Source organism: Sceloporus occidentalis, unplaced genomic scaffold (genome assembly GCF_023333645.1).
Source record: "Sceloporus occidentalis isolate IW3139 unplaced genomic scaffold, rSceOcc1.0.p SCAF_10, whole genome shotgun sequence".
NCBI lineage: Eukaryota > Metazoa > Chordata > Lepidosauria > Squamata > Phrynosomatidae > Sceloporus > Sceloporus occidentalis.
The window spans coordinates 18,513,209-18,539,403 of record NW_028316990.1 but is presented as its reverse complement, the minus strand read 5'-3'; the positions used below and the strand labels follow the sequence as shown (position 1 = coordinate 18,539,403).

Here is a 26,195-nt window from a genome sequence, read left to right as displayed (position 1 = left end):
CTTTTTGGAGTGTGTGTGTGTGTGTGTGTGTGTGTGTGTGTGTGTATGTGTGTATATAAATATTTTCAAGCCGTGGGTGCTTGAAAATGGATAAACAACCTGTGGATTGAAAGGATGTTGGACTGAGGCCACAGTGTGCTCTTCAGAAAAAGCAACCAAAACCAAAAAACATGTTAGGAGTTTGATCTTGAATTCCATTTAATAACATTTAATGTTTAGTTTAGTGTGACTTAGGTCCAAAACACACTATAGAAACAATCCAGTTTGAGACCACCTGAACTGCCCTGGCCCAATGCTAGGGAAATCTGGGAACCGTAGTTCTGTGAGATATTGAGCCTTCTCTGTCAGAGAACTACAATTCTAGGATTCCCTAGCACAGCCAGGGCAAACAAAGCCATCTGAAACTGGATTATTTCTGCAGGGTGTTTTGGAACCTGTATTTGATATTCAATTTGACATAATTTATGATTTAAATGTCTCTTTTCCAATAACAAAGCTGAAGTCAAAGCTGCTTCCAACAGTAACGAAACATCCAAAACCTTGTAATAGAAGCAACTCCGAACCCTACAGCTGCCCTTATTTCATAGGAACCCTCCTGATTTATCCCACTTTGTGACTGAAATATTTATGGGGTCATAAGCCTAGTTTACTACATCATTACTGCCTGACAGGATGCCAGCCATGATTTAACCTTACACCTGAGTATGTCATCAACAGGATTCAAGCCAATTTGTTCGCCTCTCGCTGAAAGCCAGCAGAAACTGTGCTTTCTATTTTGGGCTTATCAAAATGACATCCCTGTGAACTATTTAACGCTACTTCTGGTCACGTGCAAAATGCTACTAAAATGAGATAAAACAGTGGCTGAAGCAGGGCAGAACCTGTCTCTCTTGACCAAAGTCAACCCAAGAGCATTTGCAGCCTGAGACAGAGCGGCAAATGACACTTTTGGCCTTCAAAATGCATAAGTCAATGTGCAAAAGTGCTCAGAGCCAGATCAATTATTTTAGTACATGAAAATCACAGAAACTCACCCCTCTAGCAGTAAAACAAAAATGCAATAATAAACTGGTTAACTATAATATTCATGATATTCGAGATCTACTCTCTCATGTAGTTGCCACTGCCAGCCCATGAGTATAAAACTGGGGATGGGCAAAGAGTGAGTAATCGGTTAATCATATATAATTGTAATTATATATGGCAATATATTGAATACACCCTCCGTTTTTGCATTCTTCAGTCTTGCTAGGATTTGGGTCCTGGCTTCTTCATTGTCTGCAATCTCACACTCACCTTCCAAAATGCACAGATATCAATGTTTCTTCTCAGGAAGGAGTTTACCGAGAAGAAATTGCTACCATAAAACATCCCAGCCCAAGTAACGCAAATGCAGATGATGCCTCTGCGTGGGTGTCGACAGCTGCTAGAAAGGAGCTTTGCTCTTCTATTCCAGAGAAGGCAAAATTACCCGGCCACAACAAAACCTTCTCGGCTTGTATGGGTTTTGTGAGTCTCAAAGCTTCCCTTTGTGAGATCTCAGGGGAGCGGACTGTGGCTTCTGGATAGTCCCTGGACTGCAAATGTCCAAGATGTGGTTATGCAACAGCAAGAAACTACATTGGTTTTATAATGCTGCCAAGTTCCCAGCTTGACACTGCAGTTCTCCCAGTGGCAGGGCATACGCTCCACTGGCGCGCTGAACAGCTGCAGGAGAAATGTGGGCTGACAGTGAGAGAGACAGGAGGCATTATTCTGCATCTCTGAGGATTTATACGAAACACAACTACTGTGCAGACTTTTAAAGATGAAGGATTGGCGATGGTGCCACCTAAACATCTTGTAGCTTCTGTGGCACACGGCGTGACGAAAGAGCAGCCCACCTGCATCAGAAACCAACGCTGCAGCTGGTCTTTTCTGGGCTGTGTCCACACTACAAAATTATAGCAGTTGTTGTTCTGTGCCTTTGAGTTATGACTTATGGCAACCGTATTACGGTGCATTCTTGGCACGTTTTGTTCAGATGAAGTTAACCATTGCCTTCCTCTAGGTCTGAGAAAGCTTGACTTGCCCAAGGTCGCCTGGCAGGTTTCCATGGCCAAGTGAAGATTCGAACCTGGGTCTCCCAATACACCATGCTGGATATAGCTGCATCCTAAGAAAGGTGGTTGTTCTCGCTGACCATTTTAAAGGAAACGCTCCTGGCTGATGAACAGATCCTTGCAATGTCATCTCAGCTTTTGCTTTTGGCAAAATGCAATGGCAACTGCTATTTCTTGGTGGATGGATTTGGGGCTGGACAGCAGGGGGAGAACGTCTGGACAAAACTAATCAGAAATCTCAGCATGTATTCATCTTGAAGGTGGAGAGGAATGAGGAGGGAGACATTTTAAAACAAAGCTTTAACCTGCCCTAGGTTCTGCATCTTATAATGTCAGCATAACCTAGTTACGGCAACAGATAAACACGCAGCTGCTGTTCAGTTTTACAAGCAACAGCATGACGCTTGGCTAGAAAACAGGGCACCAAACGACATGGTAAAAGGCAATTTGGTATGAGGAACATATGTGAACATCAGAAAGAATGCAGACAGCAAAACAGTTATATAGCACTAGGAGAACAAGGAAGCAAAAGGGGAGATGCCATACAAGCAAAGTACCTTAATGTGTACCTACTTTATTACTGCAGACAATGAGTCAGGAATTTTATAAGCCATTTGGGTTGCAAGTTAAGCCTCGGCGCCCATTGTTTTGCTTTTATTGCTTCTTATGACGGCAGCAGCATTTACACCTGGGGAGGTAGAAAGGAAGAATGCTTCATCTGGCTGTTTCTTAGCAGCTTCATTTAAGAAGCAGGGGATTGTTTCAGCAAAATCTGATGCATCTGAAAAAGTGGACTCGGTTTCACAAACATTTCTGTCAGATACAGAGGTACAGCTGAGGGGAGACGGCAAAAAAGGAGGAGACATTGCCCTTCCCAAATAAGAATTCTGCCCTATCCTATGAAAATTTCCTCCGGTCCCCAAAATTTTGAGTGTTGCAGTAACTTAAAACTTAACTACAGCATTTGGAAATACAGTTTAGGACCTCCAAAGAAAAGGGACAAAATGTTACCAAGAAAATACATATATAGCAGGTATAAGACTTCTAAGTTTCTGTTGTCTCATGATGCTAGAAGGGAAAGGGGTTGAAGGGAAGATCCATGGGGGCAATACTTGTGGATTGCTGTTAGTTGGATAGTATCCAGATGGCACACACCGGGGGTGTTCCCACTGGCTTATACTCCGTGTTACAAATCGAATCCAAGGTACAGTGTTCCTATTAGAAACCGAATTAACTCTAGAACAGTTCTAGAGCAACCCGCAAGCGTTCCCACTAAAATCCAAATCGTAAATCAGATTTTTATTTAATCCATGTTAAAGGCGTATAACCCGGGTTAAAAAAATAGAAGGGTCGAACCTACAATTTTTCCATGATTCGGGATAGGAACCGGGTTATTTAAATAGGAACGATCAGCCTCAGAAATTGGGTTAGCTGGAATGGGAGGAGCGGGACGCGATGGGCTGGCTCAGGGGAGTCGCCCTTTCTTGTCCCCATCCGTCGTGGCCGTCGCCATCTTTGCTTCCCTCGCCCTTTGTCCGCGGAGGTCTTGCGATAAGAGGTAAGGACATAATTCCGATCCTGTTGGAGAAATTAAATGCCACTCTTCCCTAACCTGGTGCTCTCCTGATGTTTTCAACAATACCCATAAACCCTAGTTGCAGGGTATGATAGCTGGCGCTGATAAGACTTAAAGTCTAATAACATCTGGAGACCCCTTCATTGTCCATCTTGGTTTAGTCAGTGGATGAAATTGACAAAACTAAATTGGCACACAGCTGTAAAACTGAAGGGAGTATGTTATGTCGTGGTTTGTGTCTACATGGGGAACAGCTGAAATGATGCTCAGGATATTTAGTGAAGGGCTTTCAAGTCCACACTAACGTATCGCAACAAGGGTTTTCTTGACCAGAGGGGTTTACCACTGCCCTCTAGGGCTGAGTGTGACTTGCTCAACATTACCCAGTGGGTTTCCATGGCTGAGTGGGATTTGAACCCTGGCCTCCTGAAAGTCAGTGTGGCACACTGATTTGAGCATAAGACTATGACTCAATAGTCGGAAATTACTTGAAGGCACACACACACAAAAAAAAAAACTCCCAGCGTCCTAGTCTAGCACTCAAACCACTATACCAAAATGTCTCTTGGCTATGGATTCCAAGATATCCTTAATACAAAGCATACTTCAAGTTGTCATCGGGGATCATGATGCTTTCCAGATGTTGGACTGCAAGGTCCATCAGCACATGCCAGAACAGCCAACAATGAAGATTGCTGAGAGCTGTAGTCCAGCATCATCTGGACGGTGATCATCTGGATTCATCAGAAGGCGATAAACAGATAAATTTTCTGGCCAGACTTTGGCTATCTCAGTGAAAGTATATATATGCAGATTTAACTTTCAAGAGTGGATACAGAACATTTATTGTTTCTCATCATCACAGTCCATTTTGCACCGTTCAGTTTTAATGACAGTTAGTTATTACATATTTATAACTATATTCCTCATCACAGCAGTACAACCAGTGACCGGATAACGCTTTAGGTAGACAAGGTATGCAATGTTATTGTAAGGCAAGATACATTTTACATTTATACTCACTGGCTTCAAAAAGAGTAGAAGGCATTAATACAAAACGATATAACGTTTTACATAAGCGAATAAATAAATAAGACAAAAACCTACAAACCAATCTGAAATAGAAATGTGACAGACTCTGGACATCACTTAAAGAGTTGATTTTGAATAAAGTAAGTCTGAATGGAAATAAATCACAAAAAACTGACACCGTAACAGGTACTTGTTCCTTAAAAAAATATTATCTTCCAAGAGGGAGTATATTTGGGCATAATCTTTAGGAAGCTTTCCTGAGCCAGTCCCATTGAACTGAATGGAACCTGTAGGACAATGCTATGTATCAATAGGAGAAATAAAGTGTAGTTTAAATCTTATTTCCCCAGTCAGGATCTCTAGATGTATTACAGCACCCAAAATCCCCCAGCAAAGCAATGCATTTTGCATTGTGAAGCAAAGATCTTGCCCTGGTTTGTTATGGTAAAGTTATGGTATCAATGGGCCTTTAGAATGGAGAAGGTGTCCCAACATAAGCCAGAAGTCATTGAAGCATACGCTTAAAAGAATTGGAGTGAGCAACCGATGGCTCTCCAGACGGTGACGGACTACAAAACCCATTCTCCCTGGCCCTTGGCCATGCTCAGTGCACCTGATGGGAGCTGGAATCCAACAATACTTATGTAATTTTACTCAAAAGTAAGAAAACACAAGGGGAGGAGAGATCATTGCATAGAAAAGTCACTGGAAAATGTGAGTTTTCCTTCTTGGATCCGGGAGGGATTTGGGGCTGTTTTTAAATAGAAACCAAATCCAAGCATTCCAGTGTTGCACACATTATTATTTTTTAATAAAGACAGGATTATGAATGCTCTTTGGAATTGCTAGTGTATATATACACATATTTCACTCTAAATACGTTTATTTGTTTTGCATGCTAGTTCTGAGTCAATGACATGACCATATTTATTTTTATGGTTTTGTGAACTGAACTGTCTACAGAAAGCTAACCTAATGTTAAAAAGTATTTTTGAATTACTCATAAGAACAGGATCAGTGCCAACACAACAGCTATGTTGGCTATGTGACAAGAAGACTCAAGGGTCAGCCTTTCACACAACACACAGCGTGTACACAAGACACATGTATAACACAGGTTTATTCAAGTTTTGCTAAAGATCCGTGCATATCAATCTTAACAAAATGTAGAAGCAATGTTCTTCAGAGAAGATTCCTTTTCATGTGAACGCAAGGTGCAAGAGAGATTAAAAACCACCTAGTAATTCCAATGCAGCATAAGAGCAACACACATTCGGATCCGAAGATCAACACTGTGCAAAACCAACCCCATAAAAAACTAGAATTCGGTTACATATATAATATGTGTGGCATGTACAGAATCACGTTTGCATAAGAGTTGCACAAATATATACTAGGATCAATAGACAACTTTATTCTGTTCTAGACTCAGTATAAATGTGGGTTTATAGAAATGCACAAAGACACTTTTTTCTCACAGCATCTGTTCACAGCAGTATAAACTAAGGTTGAAAACCCCATTAGGCTTTTTGAAAGCATTGGCTCAATGTCCCACGGACATTTTTCTGACAGCAGGGAGAACACAGTTAGCAAACGGTTAGTCCACTTTCTATTTTTACGATATGAACGGATCCCACATATTCTTTAGAATTAAGGGAAACCATTTAAGGAACATATCTGACGTAGCAGTCATTTATCCTTGGAAGGCACCTAAACAATCTGAATTTACTACAGATTAACATCTTTTTGAGAAGGATATAGGTCTAACAGACTTTTGCCTGCAAGCTTCATCATCCCATGCTTCAGCTAGCAGATAAAAGAACAGTGTTATGCATGAACACACATTTGTTCATTTAGTAGTTTATATGCAAAGAGCAACTGAGCTGGTTATGCTTTCAACAAACAGTGTGTGGGTGCAAATGATGTACCCATTTCCAATCCCTTTTCCACAGCCTGCCAACCGCACATCAAAACTGGATTAAATGGCATAATTATTATTGGAAGGTTGTGGGGGCCATTGGCATTTCAGAGCAATACTAATGCAACGACGGCACATTGTAGTTTTAAAAAGGAGCAGTTAAAGCGGTTATACCTGAGTGCTACGCTACTTGTTGGGGAGTTTTACTACAGATTTGTCTATACTGACCAATGGAAAGAGACAACATATTGCACATTTTTTAATAAAACATGGCACATTTCATATAGCTACCTTTTTCTTTGTTTCCACTGGCAAGTAAGCGGCTTTCGTTATGAAGACAAGAGGAATAAAAAGCTAATGTGAAAAAAGGATGTCTTCTAATCCGGTGCATCTTGCAAACATTCCACCTTTAGAAAATGCATTCTTTTATGAAGGACTCCCCAGTTTTCTCCTCTGAAACCCCATATAGATCACAAATGATTCTGGGGTTGTGTTGAACTGTGTTTGTTGAATTGTATCTTGGCTTGATCAGCCAAGATATGGACAAGTCTTTTGCATGAGGACATAGCTCATCCTTTGCACTAGTGAACAGACAATCCAAGATAACACTATGAAGCTTTGAAACAAGCCATGGTTTAATGTCCTGGCTTGTTTCAAAACCATTAACCATAGTTTTCTGGTTTGGACAAAATCCAAATCCACTGAGGTTTGGTTTCAGCTTCCCTTGCTCCACATATAGATACCAAAATCTGTGGATAGTCAAGTCCCATTGCATGCAATGGCAGAGTAAAATGGCGTCCCTTGTATAAAATGACAAAAGTCAATCCAAGGTTGGTGGAATTCATGCGTATGGAGGATGGACTGCATAATTAATGTACATCTTCCTGGATTATTTGTTCACTAGTGCGAAGGAACGGTATGCATGGATCAGATATGATATTTCAAACTCTCCCAATTGTCCTTAGAGTCCAAGCTGGGCATTTTGGTTGCCGCATTTGCCCCAAATGGTGTGCCTTGCAACACATCCAGCATTCAATACATCCAGCACTGATATATCACAAATGGAAACTTGCCTGGCACTACTCTATTTTCACCAATATACTTTTAAAGAAGTCCAGCATTTTTCCTTACCATTTAGATTTACAATTACTACTCTAAAATATTGCTTCGGGGAAAGGTTATTTTAACGCTGTTAGGAAAGGATGACGGCGGTGCTGGTCTGTGTGCAAGATAATGATATGATGCAGCAGATTTAGTTTCTTTAAAAATATATATTGCATTTAATAAGACTCATGCGAACCCGGCAGAAAAATATACATGTATTTTTAAAGACTTTATCTTGGCAATATATAGCATCTTTGTTTTGTGACGGTACCGGAGACATTTGGTTCACTGTGCCCACTGAAATCGCAAAATTCAGTCCAGGCCCAGCTCCTTAGAAAGTCCTCAATATATACAAAAGCGCAGCTTGCTGGCAAGAGTAATTCATTTCTAGCCATTGCAGTGCCAGTCAATAACCTCTGCGAAGGGTTTCGACTATATACAGACCGCGCTAATAGCCACGCACCTATGCTCCACTTGGAAAAGTGCATCTTTCTGGTCAGTATTTAGGTTCCTTAGCAATACTAAAATAAAACTATTTCAACAAAATGCTGTATATATAAATATTAGCTCATGTCACAGATACAATATTCACTCTCAACAATCATGTACACTGGGAGGTAGCTCTTTTGTCTCTTCTCCCAGTCTGCAAGTAAAAAGACCAGTCTATCAAAACTGGACTGATGCCTGGTGAAACATCCCCAAAACACTTATTATGGCATACAGACTATAGCTAGTGATATCCATAAGTACATTTCAAGATACGCAGAGCTCTGCTCTGGGGCTACGACAAACTACAATGTCCAAGATTCCATAGCATGGAGCCATGGCAGTTAAAGTGGTGTCAAACCGGATTATTTCTGCAGTGTGGATGCAACTTACAACTACTCCACTGGCTTCATTTCTTCTGGCGAAGCTGCCACAAAAGGCACCGTCACAAAACTCCAAAGTGGCTACTCTAGTGCAAAGAACAGGGGCTTTCATATAGCAGCATAGATGATAAATAACTGGTTACTGCAAAACTAATGCAATCCTATAATTCTTTATGATATATCCGACAAGCAAGCATGCGTCGGGGTTTTCTGACAAAAATAACCCAACACCGTAGCTACAAGAATATATATCTCTCACCCCTCAAACAAATGAAAATATTATTATAAATATTATTTTTTGGGGGAAAAACCCAGTGTATTAAAATAAGCATCCTCTCTTTCTGCATAAAACAAAAGCACATCTTGGTCCTAGGAGGAACATTAGGGAACTGCACACTATATATGCAACGTTAAAAGCCTGTTTATAATTACAGCATAAACTCGGGTTGTCAAGTCTGCCAATATTTCAGGCCTAAAACAGCCTTTTGAAAAACGTCACGGAAGTCTCAGAGGCCTGAAATAGCTTTTTTAAAAGAAGCTAAAAATGATGGTCTGGCCACTTCCTTTTTCTTGAAAGAAGGCCATTCCTGGCCTAAAACAAGCTATGGGAGGTAACATTTAAATGGAAAAACACAATATTTGAGGCTTTTAGGAATGCATTTTTGCATTTTTGGGATGGCTCTTGGGCACTTAGAATCCACTCCATGTTTAGGACTATGACTTCTACAATACACATACACATACACACACCCCATAGGGCTAATGGGAGTTGTAGGTCAAAATATTAGAAAGGCCAAACAGCCCTCCCGCATGACTTAATGCAAGCTTCCTAAATGTGGCCTTGTATTTTAGGCCCCGTACAGACAGGCCAAAATAAAGCTGTTTTGGGTCACTTTGGAGATATGCTGTTTAAATGATGCATGTGTCCTAAGAGGCTGGAAGCCATAATCCAGTCCTAAGGACTGGAGCACAGCTTTGGCACAGCTTCCGGATTCTTAGGGCGCGTGCATCATTTAAACAGCATACCTCCAAAGTGACCCGAAGCAGCTTTATTTTGTCCTGTCTGTATGGGGCCTATATAGCTTGCATTATAAAAAAGCCTGGAAAGACCAGGTGGACTTCTGCGTGGCTTTTGTGCCACGAAACATGGCTGTGTTTAGTTCGTAAGTTATGGAGACCTGGGTAGAAAGCCAGAAGAAGTCTAACCCTTCCCTCGGGGAACTGAACAGTTACAGCAGATGTGCCGAAACCAGTGAAGGGAAACGGTTTGCAAAACTCTTGGTATCATTTTCAGGAGGTACTTTAAAAAGAAAAGGTCCAAAGCACAATCCAGTGGGGAATTCTTCTGTGCCATCTCCTCTAAAATGCCCAACGTCGTTTGGAATTGATGAACAAACCCTTAGTCTAAGGCTAAGATCTTCACTTGGATGTCGCATTGTTGCATACGGAAAAAGCCCCTTGCTTTGCCATCCAGGGCTAGTACAACCCTGTGAGGGCTAAGCAGCTAAAAACTTCATGTTTGCACCCCTTTCCACTAGTCCTGGCCACTTAAAATCTAGTATGATGACCATATAGGAGTCGGACATACTCTTCCGGTCTTGCTTCAAAAGCCTAGTTATATCCCTAAAAGTGCACATTTTTCACTTGGTCAAAGCATGGTCAACCTTCCTGCCTTTCTTATCCAGCAACAAACACTTGTTCCATCACAAGTGAGTGCAAAAAGGAGGAAGCCCACAATGTAGGAAGCTGCAGGCTTTGCGTGTTATTACCACACATTTTCCCCGCATGTCACTTCCCTGAAGGAAACTCCAAACAGCTTCTCCACCCCCCCCCACTTTCTACGAGTTCTCGAAATATAAAATATAAACCGTCTGTATTTAACCTGGAAACACACCATTTGGAAAATATCGTCTTCTGGCGTACAAATAAGGAACGAACATCTCAGGACTCAGAGGCGGCAAAGTGAAGAAAGGCAGAGGAAAAGATACCCGTGAAAACAGGAGAGGAGGAGGTCTTTTTTGGCCAGTTTGAGGGAGAGAAAGATGAAGGAATGGAGCAAGTCAGGTCTTCTCTGATCTCTGGAGAGAAACCTCGCTGACACGTTTTTTGGGCACAGAAATGCAGAACCCGCAACAGAAGAGAACAGACTACAGGCAATGAATTCCAATGCGGTTTCTTCTTATAGGAACAACAACCTCAAGTCACTCCATACAGGGAACCCCAAACCCATTTCTCTACCCAGAACCATTAGACATGCAAACCTCCTTGACTTGCCCCTGCTTCCCCAACCTTTGCAATGCTTTTGGGATCAAAACCTGGTTCAGTGTGGCCTGTTTTGCTCTTTCCACTAAACTCCAGCCAGACCAGGCTGCCTACCATTTCAAAGAAGGTGCTCTGTGCACATTTATTTAATTCAGTGCGCATTCATGACGGAGGAGGGAGAGGAGGGAATGGGTGGCTTAGTGACGTCATGCGCTTTCGGCCAATCAGGAATGCGCACAGCCAGCTACAGCTGCAAAGATGTAGCTGGTTGCGCCTCATTTTGACCTGGGGGAAAGGTTGCATTTTTGTGCAAAATGCAAGGGATGAGGATCCAGGAGAAGCAGCGCACTGTTCCAGCTTATGGCTACTTATGCAGTTGCTGCCTGCAGGCGATCTTTGTCAAGGGACTGAGAGGAAAGCAGGAAACCCACCTGTTTATTATTAGGGATCCAGTGACTGAATATGCTCAGGACTTTGCTGCCTGGAGTCCTAATGCTGGGGTTAAAAGCAGGGTACAAATAAAGACTATATAGACAGTATATCTATCTATCTATCTCTATCTATATATCTGCATTGAGTTACAGAATGAAAAAGAGCAAAAGAGCAACCAAGGCATGCTCCAGGTGAAGGGAAAGGCAAGTCAAAGGAGGAAGGCGACTTTTGGAGGCCCCAGAAGAGTGCCATCCATGGAGGGTGAAAACCATCCCAGCATTTCCAATGCAAACCCTATGCAGCAGAGAGCACTGGAAGGGGCTGAGGGTGCTTGCTTTCCACATCTCCTGGTCCTAATGGGGGATCAGGGGGGAAGCCAATGGCCACAACAGAGAAGACAGGTGAACACTATTGCTCCCTTTCTAGTGCAAGTGCTGTGTAGATAACATTGGGAGGAGTGTTGGGGGGGGGGGTGTCTTGTTTTCCCCATCCCTTGGTCATGAGGGAAAAGAAAGGTCGGGAAAGGCAAGGGAGCCCAATGGGTAGAACAGGAGAGATCCCAAAGAGTGAAAGCCATGACTGAAGGGTTGTCCCCAGAGGCTGAAAGCCATAGCCCCCTTCTCCCCGGTGCATCGGGAGGAGTCTGGGCTGCCTGCTTTCCTGATGCCCTGGTCATAAAAGTGAGGGAGGGCAGGGGTGCCCAATGGGCAGAACAGGAGGGAGAGCCCTTGCCCCCAAAGGGTGAGAAGGTCGTTTCCAGAAGGGCCTTATTCCCCATCCCTTGGTCATGAGGGAAAAGGCGCAAGAGGAGCGATCCCATCCCCCTTCTCCTTCTCCTTCTCCTTGGGCTCTTCTTCTTTCCCTTCTTCCCCAAAGGCAGTCTCCTCTCCTGGGCTGAGGCGAAGGAGGAGGAGGGCTCCGTCTCAGATGAAGTGGATCCAGGCGTTGGCCTCGGGGGCGCTGGCCCTGGTCCTGGCGCGGAGCCGGTAGTTGTCCCCGCGGTTGTTGTCCCAGAACTCGGCGCCCGGGAGGCGGTAGCGGAGGGCGAAGTCGAGGGTCTGGGTCGGGGCCCCGGCGGCGGAGATGGGCAGCCGGAAGGCGAAGCGGTCTGTCTCGGGCCCCAGGCTGTGGGGCTGGAAGCTGGCGGGGAGCTCGAGGGCGCTGGCCCATCGGTCCAGGCTGTAGCGGACCGAGACCTCCTTCTGGAAGGCCAGGTTGAGGACGCGGACGGCGCCCCGCAGAGCCCCGGCCTCGGCCCGCACCCACTCCAGCGCCACCTTCTGCGCCCGCAGACGCTCCAGGAAGCCGGCGCTGGAGCCCGGAGACGGAGGGAAGAGCGGCTCCAGCAGCAGCGCCGAGGGCCCGAAGGGCAGCGGCTCCAGGTCGCCCAGCGCCGGAGGCTTCCGCGTCTTCAGCAGCAGCTCCTGGGCGGACAGGGAGGGCCTCGGGGGCTCCTGCTCCTCGCTTCGGCAGAAGTGCCGGACGGCGGTCAGCTCCAGCCCCAAACAGTCGGCGAAGCGCACCGTCTTCCTCTGGGGCCCAGGATGCTGCCGCTGCACCGCCGGACGCAGGCCCCGCTCCCCGGGAAGAGGAAGGGACTTGGCCCGACGGCGGAGCGTGGGGCTCGGGGGCACCGGAGGAAGGCTGGCCTCTCGGCCCCGGCTGCAAGGAGCCGACGGAGGGGAGCAGGGCGGCGTCGGAGGGGAAGGCGAGCGCGGGGCCGGAGGGCAGGCTGGCACCGAAGGGACCCCCTCGGCCTCCTCTCCGTCCTCGTCGTCGTCGTCTCCGGGGAAGAGCAGGGCCTCGGGCTCCGGGCTGCAGCCGCCCTTGCAGCCTCCGCCGCCCAGGCGCCCTCCGTAGAGGCAGGCCCTGCAGCTGAAGGGACGGGCCAGGAACAGACGCCCAGACGGAGAGGGCCCCGGGGCGTGCAGGGAGCCCGGCTGATCCATCCCTCCTCCTCCTCCCTGCCTCAGCACCCACAGCCTCCTCCTCCTCCGCTTCCCAGCATCAGCATCAGCATCATCTTCATCATCGCCCCGGGACTCCTCCGCCAAAGAGGCTCAGGCTGCTCCGCTCGGCGATGCTGCGGAATCCGGAGTCACGACGGAGCCAGGAGGGAGCTACTGACGTCGCGGAAGAAGAGTCAGGCAGCCAGAGACGACGCCTCCTCCTCCTGCCTCCTCCTCCTGCTCTGCGATGCTCCTCTTCCTCTCTTGCTTCTGGTTCAGGATGCTTCAGCCCCTCCTCCTCTTTGCCTCTTTCGTCTTCCTCCTGATCTGGAATGCCTCTCTCCAGCCTCTTCTCTTCTGCCTTCCTCTTCCCCTCTGGCTTCCTGAGTCAGGAGGCTTCCCTCCCTTCTCCTCCTCCTCCTCCTTCCTCCTGGTTCCTTCCTGAGCTGCAATGCTGCTCTCCCTCCTCCTTCTCTCGCTTGCTCCTGATTTGGGATGCTTCAATCCATCCTTTTTCCTCCTCCTCCTCCTCCTTCTTGCTGGCTTGCTCCTGATTTGGGATGCTTCAGTCCAAGTCCATCCTCTGCCCTCCTCCTCCTCCTCCCTAAGAACTACTTGATCCAAAGGCTGTAGTAGGGATTCCCTGCAGATGCCTCCAACAAAGGCTCCTCCTCCTCCTCCTCCTCCTCCTCCTTTTGCTCTGCTTCCTAAGAGGGTTTTGCCTTCAAAGTGATTCCTTCCTACTTGGAGGAAAGCTCAGGGGGCCCCCGGCTGGAGAGGCCCCTGGATCTGGCAGTGGCCCTTGAAAGGCAGGAAACCCGTCCTTAATCCCATTTGTAGTGCCTTTTCCAAGCGGCAGAATCGGTCCAGAACGAAAGGTATGGGCTGGGATGGGAAACACCAAGCAAACCCGAACCTGGTTGGTTCCTTTATGGTTCCTTCCTCTTTCTCCTCCATTGAAAAAGAGAGCCATCGCCATTCATTTCTAATAAGGAGGATTAAGGGATCCAGTGCGTTCGGCTGTCATATTCTTTACATGCCTCTAAACAGGCAAGTGTTTTGTCAGCCGCCTTGGGTCCCTTTTTGGGGGGAGAAAGGCGGCATAGAAGTGAGACAGATAAATAAAACGCCTCTGAGGAAGTAGGCTCCAGTCTCCAAAGGTTCCTGCTACCAACCTCTTTCCATCAGTTGGTCTCAAAGGTGCCACAAGATCCGTGCGCATATTCTGTTCTCCTTTGCTGAATATATTGCAACCTGGATGGTTTCACACAATCGCTTGAGTAGGTGAACCTGGGCACCTTTACATGTGGATAAAAACTCAATTTGAATGGATAAGGTCAGCTTCACTAGTAGTCTGTCTCGTTTCTGAGTACAAATTCATTTTAGATTCAAACTAAATTCAAATCTAACCAAGAATTCAAAGACACAGCTGTGTTAGTCGGTGGAAACAGTATGTAGAGATCTTGCAACACCTTTGAGACTCACTGAAAGAAAGAAGTTGGCAGCATGGAACCAGTATGTAGAGAGACCTCACAGCACCTTTGAGACTCAAAGAAGTTGGCAGCATGGAACCAGTATGTAGAGAGACCTCACAGCACCTTTGAGACTCAAAGAAAGAAGTTGGCAGCATGAGCTTTCGTAGACTTAAGTCTACATAATGCACCTGGGGAAGTAGACTGAAGTCTAGGAAAGCTCATGCTGCCAACGTCTTTCAGTGAGTCTCAAAGGTGCTACAAGATCTCTCTACATATTGTGGGTCTGTGCATGTGTAACTGCCCTCAAGTCGGCCACAACTCATGGCAAACCTGTGGATGAAACATCTCCAAGACCCCCTTGACCTCCATTGCTCTGCTTAGATCCTTTAGATTCAGGCCCATGGTCTCTCTTATTGAGTCTCTCCATCTGGCATGAAGTCTTCCCCTCTTTCTATTGCCTTGCACCTTTCCTAGCATCATTGCCTTTTCTAATGAGTTGCGCCTTCTCACGATGTGTCCAAAGTAAGACAGGATTGATCATCTTGGCTTCCAGGCTTGATCTGTTCAAGGGCCCATTTGTCTGTCTTTTTGGCTGTCTATGGGACCCTCAGCACTCTTCTCCAGCCCCAGATCTCAAATGAATCGATTTTCTTCTTATCCACTTTCTTATATAGTGATGGGAATACAATGGCTTGGACCATTCTGACTTTAGTGCTCAGTGGTTTTATACTGACTTGTGCCATTGAATCCAATATTATCAATATTGATTGGCACTGCAGGGGATTCAGACAGAAGAGTCTCCAGTTGGGGACATCAAGCATTGAATTTGGGATCTGAATTGAAGTAATTTATGCAAAACATAAGCAAAAATGTAGCAGTAAAAGAGTTTTAAATGGTTTAACTCCATCTTTATGCTTCATTATTTTGTTACAAATCATGCACATTGTGTAAACATAACATATGTTAATACTCACTGAACTGACCTCCTTGCAGGACATACCTGTTTATAGGTAAGAAGGTGTTTGGAAAACCTGAAGATCTGTCACCATCTTCCATCACACATATATAATATCCTTGCGGATACAAAGCCCCATTTGTAGGAACAGATGTACTGGAAAGAGTGTGTAAGAGTCCAGTCCTGGAAACCTATTACAACACAACATTGCAATTACAGTTTATTACAATCTGCTCTTGGTAGATACCCATATATTAACACTTTTTAGTACGGCTAAACATCTTCAATAGGAAAATTATTTAAGTAAACTAGGAACTTTAGGTTGGAATACTAGGCAGATTTCTTAGTATTGTTTAATAAAGTGTGATTTATTGTGTTGGAACAAGTTGCTATAGTAATTCTTATGGATATGCGATTCTTGTTTTTAATCTCAAAGACACTGTGTTATGCCTAGCAGAGATGGGTAAAACATGTAACATAACCAACCTACTTTCTGCATTCTCCGGAACAATTTTGCAACTCTTTTAAAGCTATGATGATATATGAAAGGGATCTAGGAATCCTAGTAGACCACAAGTTGAACATGAGTCAACAGTGTGATGCGGCAGCTAAAAAGGCCAATGCGATTCTAGGCTGCATCGATAGAAGTATAGTGTCTAGATCAAGGGAAGTAATAGTGCCATGATAGCTGTTTAAATATTTGAAGGGATGCTATATTGAGGGATGGACGAAGCAAGCTTGTTTTCTGCTGCTCTAGAGAAAAGGATGCAGAACAATGGATGCAAACTACAGGGAAAGAGATTCCACCTAAATATTAGGAGGAACCTCCTGAGAGTAAGGGCTGTTGGACAAAGAGTGTGGTGGAGCCTCCTTCTTTGGAGGTTTTGAAACTTTAAATTTTTTAATAATGTCATGCTTTTAATTGTTAGAATAGTCAAATTGTTGTTGCATGTCTTATAGTGTTTTAATTTGGGACTGTTTTGGATTTGTAAGCCGCCTTGAGTCCCTGTAGTGGGAGGAAGGTGGGGTATAAATAAACATAAACACAATAATAATAATAACAATGCTATTATTATTATTAATTATTATATGTTCTTATATCCCTCCTTTCCCCCAATATTGGGAGTTTTAAACTGAGGTGTTTTGTGTTTTGACTGAACAATGGCTCTTTCTGAGGGGAGTCTCTAGTCTTTCCCAAACTCTAGGCAGGCTTCGCTAGGCCTCAATGTAACGTTGTGCCCCTCCCGTCTCCCATGGCAACGCCTCAGCGGCTTTGAAAGTGGGCGGGGCGAAGAAGGAGGAGCGTGGTGGCGTATGCAGTGACGTCACAGGCAGGTGGGCAGAGGGAGGCTCCTCCCCCTCCTTCACAAGAGGGACTGGCAGCAGGTGAAGGAGGGTGTTTTTGGAGTCTGCACCGCAGCAGTTAACCCGCTTTCATACCGCTTTAACTGCTATGGCATTCTGGGGGGTGTCCTTTATTGTGGAGAGCCTCTCCTGGGTTGGTTTTTTGAGGGGTTCTCAACCTTTTGGGGCCTCTAAATGGGTTTTTGTTTTGGGAGACTTCAACTCCCAGAATCCCTGAACAAGGATCACACTGGCTGAGGCTTCTGGGAATTGAAGTCCAAAAGTCTGTAGGCTCAAAGGTTGAGAACCATTGGTATTTTAGGGGATCTCCTTGGGAATTGTAGCCCAGCTTTAGTGTTTTAGTTGGATGTGAGCCGCCTTTGGGTTCTGTGCTGCTGGGAGAAAGGCTTCCCCATGGATTTAGGGATGGACCAAAACAAATGACAGCCCTTTTCCATAGGGAACCATTGGGGAATAGTTGCCCATAGGGAATAATAGGAGAGTAGTGGCCCACAAAGAAGCATTGGAGAACAGTTGCCCATAGGGAATCATTAGGGATTATTTGCCCATAGGGAATCATTGGGGAAAGCCTGTTCATAGGGAAACATAGGGAGTACCTGCCTATAGAGAATAATAGAATATTTCCCTATAGAGAATAATAGGAGAGAAGTTGACCATAGGGAATCATTAGGGAATACTTGCCCATAGGGAAACATAGGGGAATGCTTGACCGTAATAGAGAATAATAGACTACTTGCCCATAGGGAATAATAGGAGAGACGTTGCTGATAGGGAATCATTGGAGAATAGTTGCCCATAGAGAATAATAGAATACTTCCCTATAGAAAATAATAGGAGAGTAGTTGCCCATAAGGAATCACTGGGAAATACCTGCCTATAGAGAATAATAGAATAGTTGCTTATAGAGAATCATTGTAGAAAGGTTGCCCACAGAGAATAATAGAATACTTGCCCATAATAATAACAACAGGAGAATAGCTGCCCATAAAGAATATAGAAGCTGGGTTTCTAAAACATTCTCAACATCAAACAAAGGAATCCATACATGATTCTCTATGGACAAGAATGGTTTCCTTATGGGCAAGGGCTGTCATTTGTTTTAGTAGGTCCCATGAATTTCATAGGGTTTTCTTAGGTGAGGAATACTGGGGTGGGGTGGGGTGGGGGGGGTAGTGGTTTTGCCAGTTCTTTCCTCTGAAACAAGGCCTCCAGAACTTGGGATCTGTTGGTGGTCTCCCGTCTCAGTGCTAACCAAGGCTGACCCTGCTTAGCTTCCAAGATCAGATGGGATCTGGTGCCTTTTGAGGTATTTAGGGCCCTAGCCAGTTATGGCAGCTTCCTAAATATCAAAGAGCTTGTGTTGAATTTCAGAAAGGAGGAGTGGTGGCTTAGTGCTGAGAGCAAAGAGTTTGGATGGAGGTGAAGACAAATACACTCATCCCTCCACATTCGCTGGGGTTAGGGGCACAGGACCCCCGTGAAAGTGGAAAAACCGCAAATAGCAAAAACACTAAGTTTTTATCTGAGAAAACACCTCTCTAGGAATCTCTAGGTCCTCTTGCGGTCAGCATTTGCCAGACATTGACCATAGAGTTGCGCTGGAGGAACTACAAATGCCTAGTGGAGTGTCCTCTCTAGGAATCAATCCCTTGGTCCTTCAGTGCAACGTTTGGTTGAAGTGGACCATAAGAGTTTCACTGAAGGACCTAGATATTGCTAGAGAGAACATATTAATAAAATCCCTGAATAATCCAAGCTGCAAAAGCCAAAGCTGCAAATATGGAGAGAGTATTGTACCCTTTCCAAATTTTGTAACTACTGTGAAACACCACTTCTGAGTTGAAAACAGGTGCCTTATGCTACGGGCATTTCGCCCTTTAAAAAGACACATCTCCCCTCTTTTAAAGGGTTATAAGGAAAGAATAGGGATGGCACCACTATAGAATTAATAGGTCTTTTTGGCTCATTTCAAATTATTTCCCAATACCTTCTGTGTCCAGATATTTGTATTCATAGAAGACCAACATAATACCGGCAGCACTTTTCCCATTCGTATGACTTGAAAGACAGAGGAAAATGCATCCTTTTATCCCCTTGATTGTTGTGAATGCCACAATTGTGATGTGGCAACTTGCTGTTAAGGGACACCACTAAATGATGTAGACAATATGAAATTAAAAAGGCTACAACGATAGGCTGTTCTTAATAGGATAGTATTGAGCATGTAGACCAGTTTCGGGACTAATGGGATGCTATGGATAATTTAGACTCTTCATAAAGCAGAATAAAATGGACAAGTTACTTGGTGTAAACTAAACTTTACCATTTTGAGAAACCTGGTCAATGAAAGACACGACTATAACTATTATGTGTCTGTGTGTGTGTGTTTTAACTTCTTTGTGCTGATGTAAAATCCATTGCCTGACTGTGTGTCATGTTAAAAACCATCTTCTTGCAGGCAGAAGGCGTATAACCTGCGGAATCAGCAACAGCAATGGCTTCCTCTGATAAGAAACCAAACAAAATTGATGCCGAAAGAGCCAGCGCAAATACAAAAAGTGGGGAAACAGAACTGTGCTGCACTTATCTGAATGAGAGGCGGGAGAGAAACGCAATTGACGTTCTGTTGAACATCAGCAATAGCGTCGATGACGAAGAGGAACGGTCCTTCGACTGTGCTAATAGGACAGGATGGGAGAATGCTGTGAGTGACTGAAGCGTGAAAATATTTATTTAAGTCATTAACGATTTCTGTGGTTTCTTTTTAATGACCTCAGCTTAATAAACTATGGTTTATTATTGTGCAAAGAGATCTTGTAGCACCTTTGAGATTAACTGAAAGAAAGAAGTTGGCAGCCTGACGTTTCATAGACTTAAGCCCACTTCCTCAGATGCTTTTGGAGGAGTAGACTTAAGTCTACGAAAGCTCATGCTGCCAACTTCTTTCAGTGAGGAGCTACAAGATCTCTCTACATACTGATTTTACAGACTAACACAGCTATATCTTTGAATTCTATGGTTTATTATGCCTGTATACTCATCCTTTACTTCTTGGTGTCTTCAGAACTGGGAGCATTTAAGAAATCATGGTTTATTATGTACACACATTTACCCTTTTTCTTATCTTGAGATACCCTTCCTTGGGAACTTTGTTTTGTCCCTTCAAGGTTTTAAATAGACCATAAATAGTTGTTTCAGCAGACCTTAGATAGCATTAGTTGTGTGTGTGTGTTTGCTTTATTTTGCTGTTTTATTATGTACTTATCGTGTGGTTTTATTCCATTGTCCTTACAGTACGCTTTCTTGGAGAGCTTGTCTTTAACGTAGCTTATAAATAATTAAAGCAAATTAAAAATAACTTGTGGTTTTACTGTCATGACATCAATATCAAATGCAGACAAAAGAAAACAATGACGCGTGGGAATAAATAACAGCTTTACTTTGTGGCTTGTACAACCTTCATAACAGGCTTTCTGCCACTGGCATGGGAGCGTCCTGGGAAGAAGGGCAGTTGACTATCATCTTAGGGACATTTTCAGTACAGTATGACCCCCGTATGTGCAGTTTCATTTGCTTTTTGTCTGAAGAAACAGATCCTCTGTAAGCATTTTTTTAGGTTCTCCAATGCGATTCTAATGTATGCTTCTGCCAGACATCGGGCTGCAAGTCATTCATTTTAATAGGTTTTGTATTATCTGGTAAGTCTGGGAATGTGTCCACCGTGAATGCATACTGATGTTCAGATAACAACTTTAAGTTATGTTTACCTTTTTAATAAGTGTATCCTATTCTATTAAATTTTCTTTTGATTCTTCTTAATCTTAAGGATTTGTGCTTTATTTTATTATATTGTAGGTATGTTTTGTTTGTTTGTTTGTTTAGAATACATTCTGATGGATGGTCTAAAGATATTTAAAATAAATACAAAGAAATATAAACTATCTCGCAATCTTAAACTGCAGTGACAAAATGATCAACCATTTGGTCACATCAGGCGTTTGAGGCTAAAGTTTAGGCATCAGATGGCATGCACAACTGATTTATTCTCTCTTTCTATCTACACACATGCTTTGCCTAACATCAGTATTTTGATATTTTGTTTGCCTCAGGTTGAAGGCTGGAACAAAACACCTCCATTTGCTTATCTTCAGTTACAACAGAGAGCCAGAAAAGCAAGGACAAATGAGTCTTCCAATGGGTGCCTATACTGCTCAGAGCTGATGCAAGTTATTGACAAAGGTTTGGAGCAAGATCCCAAAACTACAGATCAATTGAAATCTAATTTCAAACTAAGCACATATGCTGCCACAGATAGCATTTCAGGAAAACAACAGACTCTGCTTTCTTCAAATACAACCACGAACGCTTCTTCTGCAGTAGACGAGCCTAAGAAAGAAAGCCATTATGGCAAGGTTCATTCTTTTCAGACATCCCAAGAAGAGAAGACAAAAACCATCTTTAAGGACGTTCCATCTTCGCTAAGTGAAAGGAAGTTTTTCCTAACGAAGGAAAACCCAGTGTGCCACATAGAAAAGAAAGCAGTGCCAATAAAAGAATATAATATCCTGTCCCCAGAAAAGCTAAAAAATATCGAAGTCCTGAAATACAAAGACAGAAAGAGTAGTGAGCCTTCTGTGTGTAGCCTGGTTGGCTCTGAGGCTCCTGCTGCGAAGTCGTCACTAGTACTGCCTCCTCTGAAGGATGCAGCTCCCAAAAACAGCTTGGATCCTTCAACAAAGAAAAGTAAGACCATTTTATCCCAGACAGGTGAAAAAGCATTGCATGCTGTTTCAGAGACAGTTTCCTGCCCTCAGGTTTTTAAAGCAAAAGAGCAGAGGTGTGAAATGGGGATAGATGCAATGTATAATGCGGTGAAGGAACAAATAAAAATGCATGAGATAGCCACTCTTTTCCCAAGACGTTCCAAGACTTCATTCATCTCAAGACATTTGGATCAGTGCTACTGGCACTGTGCCCTTTTACCAGATAGAAAAGTTGCAACCATGTCTAACTCAATTGCAATGAGAAGAAACAGTCACCCAAACAGTATGCATTTTCTACATACGAAAGGACTGCAGTTCAGCAAAGCCAGTGAGATTCGACACCCTTTTATCAGAAGCAGGAGTCACACTGGAATGAAACAAAGACATGTGTCAAAACCCCAGGAGATCCCACTGGTTTCTGGACTATTCCCTTCCTTAACGGTCAGCTGTATTGCAATAACAGCATCGCCTTCTAGGCTGACCTGACTTGATATAAGTTATAGTTTCATTTTGTGTTGTTAATATGGATTTGTTCTGAACAGTGCGCATGAGAAAAACATTTGAGGATCATTCTAAAGCAAACTGGATATTTATTCATTTACTTAAAAAAAAAAACAGACTTAGATATTATTCATTTCATTGCAAAATTCATTTCCTCTTAAAGGTTTTAGTAGATCCTTGAATATATTTTGCTGAGCCCATAGATGCTAAGCTTTAAAATACAGTACCATGGGGAGGGCCTCAGTTTAGTAAAGTTTTCATGCCTCTAACAGCTTTCCCACCCAGCTTTTGTTTAGGACATTGGACATGGTACTCATTGCTTCCAGTTCCCACAATATGTAAGTGCAAGATTGTGTGGTTGGCATTGGTCCTCATGTATAGAACTGTGTAATTTGTCTCTTCCTGGCATAGTTGTGCTACTGGACTGGACTGAGAATGCATGCATAGACATGCCTTAAGTCTGTTTGATGGATAAGGACTTGGGCCTTGCCTAAGTTGGGCCTGCAAGATTTAAAAGTCACCATGGCCAAGACACCCCCAAGCTCCTGTTTTTGCTGCATGCCAAGAATGATAATGCCTAGTAGGCTATACTGTATGGATTGTGCTTTGTATCCAGCTTCCCGGTTCGCAGGTTGTAGCGCTGGCCAAAGTACTTCACTGAATACATCCTGCACATTCTCTACTACAGTGATGTGGGTGAACATGACTGTATTATTCCCCAGTGCTCTCTAATATTTGTGTGGGGCTTAGACCCTGTCAGATACCGTGACAAGTTTATTTCTCAAGCTCGTTTTTAATGTTTGCAAATATAAATAAGATAAGTGCTAACACTCGGTTGCATATTTCTTTTGTGTTTAATTTTTCACCTATGTATGTTAGCTAGGACTTTTCCTTCCATTTCACACTAGGTAACTCATTCTTTTATAGCCCAGATAGTTTCAATAAAATGCTTTTCTGTATGCACAGTGACAGCATGTTCCTCAGTGTTTCTGCCCAGAGATTTTCCTGTCAACGCCTGCCATAATTATCCTTGTAAAATCGAAGGCTTTCATGGCCGGCAACCATAGTTTTTTTGTGAGTTTTTCGGGCTATGTGGCCATGTTCAGAAGTCCAATTGTTTTACTTGTAAGCCTTTGTTTATGTCAATTGTATAAACTGTTTTACTTGTAAGCCTAAAATTTTGTGCGAAATATCAATATTTTAATAAAGAAACAAAACGAAATGCTACAGAAATCTGTATTCTTAAATGAAGTTTCAGAAGATAAAATTTAAGCCAGATATTAGGCAATGTGCAAGATTTTTAAGAAACCGTATGTGTTTCTGTAAGTTTGGGACTTAAAGCGCTATGTGGTTGAGCAACAATTAAATGGAGTGAGCTCCTCCTTTAACATAATCCACAGAGGAAGCAACGGTTAGGAAGATACACTGAGGTGGCTACAAACATTTACTAAGTAGTAATTTAGCCATTATATGTTTGTGTTCACTTGGGATGAAGCTACACTGCAGAAATAATGTTTGACACCGCTTTACCTTCCATGGTTCAATGCTGCAGAATTCTGGGAGTTGTAGTTTTGCAAAATATTTAGTCTTCGCTGCCAGTGTCAGAGCTATGTGTCTGTGTCGATGTTATGGCTATATTACTAACTAACTTTGAAAACAGAACTCCCTTTAACAGGGTTGCTTGTTGTCGCTTAGTTCTTCTATTTGTCATGGAGTCTCCTTCCTTGGAGGTCTTTAAAGAGAGTTTGGATGGCCATCTGTCAGGGATGCTTTGATTGAGAATTCCTGCATGGCAGAACGGGGTTGGACTGGATGGCCCTTGCGGTCTCTTCCAACTCGATGATTCCATGATAATATGTCAGTGGTCATTTGTCAATGAGAAAACATTTGCAAACGCTCCAATATATACATACCTGCAAAGGTGCATGCGCATACACACCCATCTTTCCCACCTGGAATTCAGCTAGAGGGTTTTCTATTTTAATTATAACGTGAAACCCCATGACTGTGCTCGGACTGACTTCCCATTGTCCGAAATTGCGTGTGGTAGTCTATCACGCAATAACGTTAAACCCCATGATTGCGTTCGGATTGCCATTGGATTATACTTCCAATTTCCCTTGTCTGATAACATCCTCGCTGTGCATGCAGACTCTGTCCCACTAAGAATAGGACAGATAAATTGTGCTGTATTATTCCTTAATAAGTAGCTCATTTCATTGAGATGTAAATGATACAGAGTTTGCTTTAGTATCTCAGAGTTGGAAGAGACCCCAAGGACCCTCCAGTCCAACCTCCTGCCATGCGGGAATACACAGTCAAGGTTCTAAGAACAAGCCTCTGTTTGAAGACCTCCAAGGAAAGAGACTCCTCCATTCAATGGGAATGACTTTTCTATACATTATAGAAAATATAAACCACTGACTAGGAGCTAAATAATCATGAAAACTAATTCTATAAATGCAAAGCTTGCTTTCTTGGAAGAGTAGCCTCCCACGCCAAATACAAAATTAATTTCAACACTGATGGAGCTTCAGATTCAGAATCAGTTTGTAGTTTGCCATTTGGCCAGCTGTTCCATTATATATTAGTGTTGACCTAAGGCTTTTGAAAAATCCTATTTATAGGATTTTTGAACTTTCTCAATTTTTTGACATCCGAAAGTAAACACTAACAAGTTATAACCAATTAACACTGAAGTGTAATGGGAAATTATTCATTTTTAAATTAAAGGTTCTCTTTTGTGGGGTGAAAAATAGCCTAAGAAGAGTTTGGCCAAAATGCAACGCTAGTTTTGGACAGATTCATTCTGTTAATTTTTTTAAATTATGAAACGAAAGAGTCACATTTCTTTTTGTATATCTCCTAGTTTCTCAGTATTAACTCAAAGGCACCTTGTTTTTCCGTCCTCCAGGAACGGAGCTGGGGGAGAGCAACTCCTTTCGCGTGCTGCAAGATCCAAAAAACACCCAAGAAACCAAGCATTGACAAAACTGTCTCAAACATATCCCACCGGAAAATGACATCTACTCTTAAGAAAAACCTGGCCTGGGTAAACCGACTGCGAAGGAATCAACGCAAAACTGACCGCAAACTTACTAAAAAGGAACCCATTTCACGCAAGCGAGAGATCGAAGTCTCCAGCCTCAAGGCGTACAACCGTGTCCCCAAAATCACAACTTACGCTGAAGGAGAAAGGATGAGAGGAAAATTAGATTCTATTCACACCTTTCTAGGTGAAAAGAGGACCTTGCCCATAAAGGAATATGAAATTAAATACTCACAACCACGGACAGGACCAGAAGTCTTGAGGTATAATAAGATCAGCTTGCCAAAAGTAATCCATGGTAATCCTCCCAACAGCTTCAGCTGCATAACCTTAAATGCATTGTTGGTCTTTAGACCAGACGAACGCGGTGCGATCAACTGCCATCTGGAGCCCCCTTCAAACACTGGAGCAAAGGCAGTCAAAAGAACGGAAAAAGAAGACAGCACTACAGCTGAAATGGTATCCCAGAGCCATGCAACTAGAAAAGTAAAGCAGAAGAGTAGGAAAAAATGGGTATGAATAATGCAATGAAAAAAATTCAATACTATAATAATGTACCACCCTTTGATTTGTCCATGATGCTCAGTTATTTTGTCTGGTTCTCAAATTTGTCTGATTCTCACTGCTAGTCTATTTGCAAAGGGAATTGAACACCGGTAATTGAACATCCTCAATGCTCTGGTAAAACAGGGCAGCATTGTCTCAGCAACAACAACAGCATCGCTAATAAGGCAGTGAGCTTTAATCAATGGGATCTGTGAGGTCAGGTTTTAGTTGAATAAGCAGAGAGAACAAATAGTAAGAGTTGAAAGGCACGCTTAATTCTCGAGGCAGCTTTGGTTC

At 43.4% G+C, this 26,195-nt stretch overlaps 2 protein-coding genes and 1 long non-coding RNA gene across 8 annotated transcripts; 1 reads left to right on the top strand and 2 right to left on the bottom strand.

Moving 5' to 3' along the window:
- Nucleotides 1–2,681: 2,681 nt before the first annotated feature.
- On the bottom strand, nt 2,682–16,329 carry LOC149306001 (uncharacterized). The gene is made up of 3 exons (XR_016271721.1): nt 16,165–16,329; nt 15,720–15,865; nt 2,682–2,790 (listed from the first exon to the last, which is right to left on the bottom strand). It is a non-coding gene; the product is annotated as an uncharacterized LOC149306001 (long non-coding RNA).
- On the bottom strand, nt 4,513–13,284 carry LOC149306002 (protein phosphatase 1 regulatory subunit 3E-like). Its single transcript, XM_089476917.1, has one exon. The coding sequence runs from the start codon at nt 13,242–13,244 to the stop codon at nt 12,219–12,221; it is 1,026 nt and encodes a 341-aa protein (XP_089333043.1). The 5' UTR covers nt 13,245–13,284; the 3' UTR covers nt 4,513–12,218.
- On the top strand, nt 11,653–25,873 carry LOC149306000 (uncharacterized protein C16orf46 homolog). 6 transcript variants are annotated; one of them, XM_089476915.1, is made up of 3 exons: nt 11,653–11,696; nt 19,498–19,743; nt 21,149–23,405. In XM_089476915.1, exons 2-3 carry the CDS (start codon nt 19,534–19,536, stop codon nt 22,286–22,288), a joined length of 1,350 nt encoding a protein of 449 aa, XP_089333041.1. In that variant the 5' UTR covers nt 11,653–11,696; nt 19,498–19,533; the 3' UTR covers nt 22,289–23,405. The 6 variants fall into 6 exon arrangements, 5 of the variants coding, with proteins under 5 accessions (XP_089333041.1, XP_089333038.1, XP_089333040.1 ...); XM_089476912.1 differs by lacking the exon at nt 11,653–11,696 and adding an exon at nt 13,966–14,122; XM_089476914.1 differs by lacking the exon at nt 11,653–11,696 and adding an exon at nt 16,805–17,060.
- The last annotated feature ends 322 nt before the right edge of the window (nt 25,874–26,195 follow it).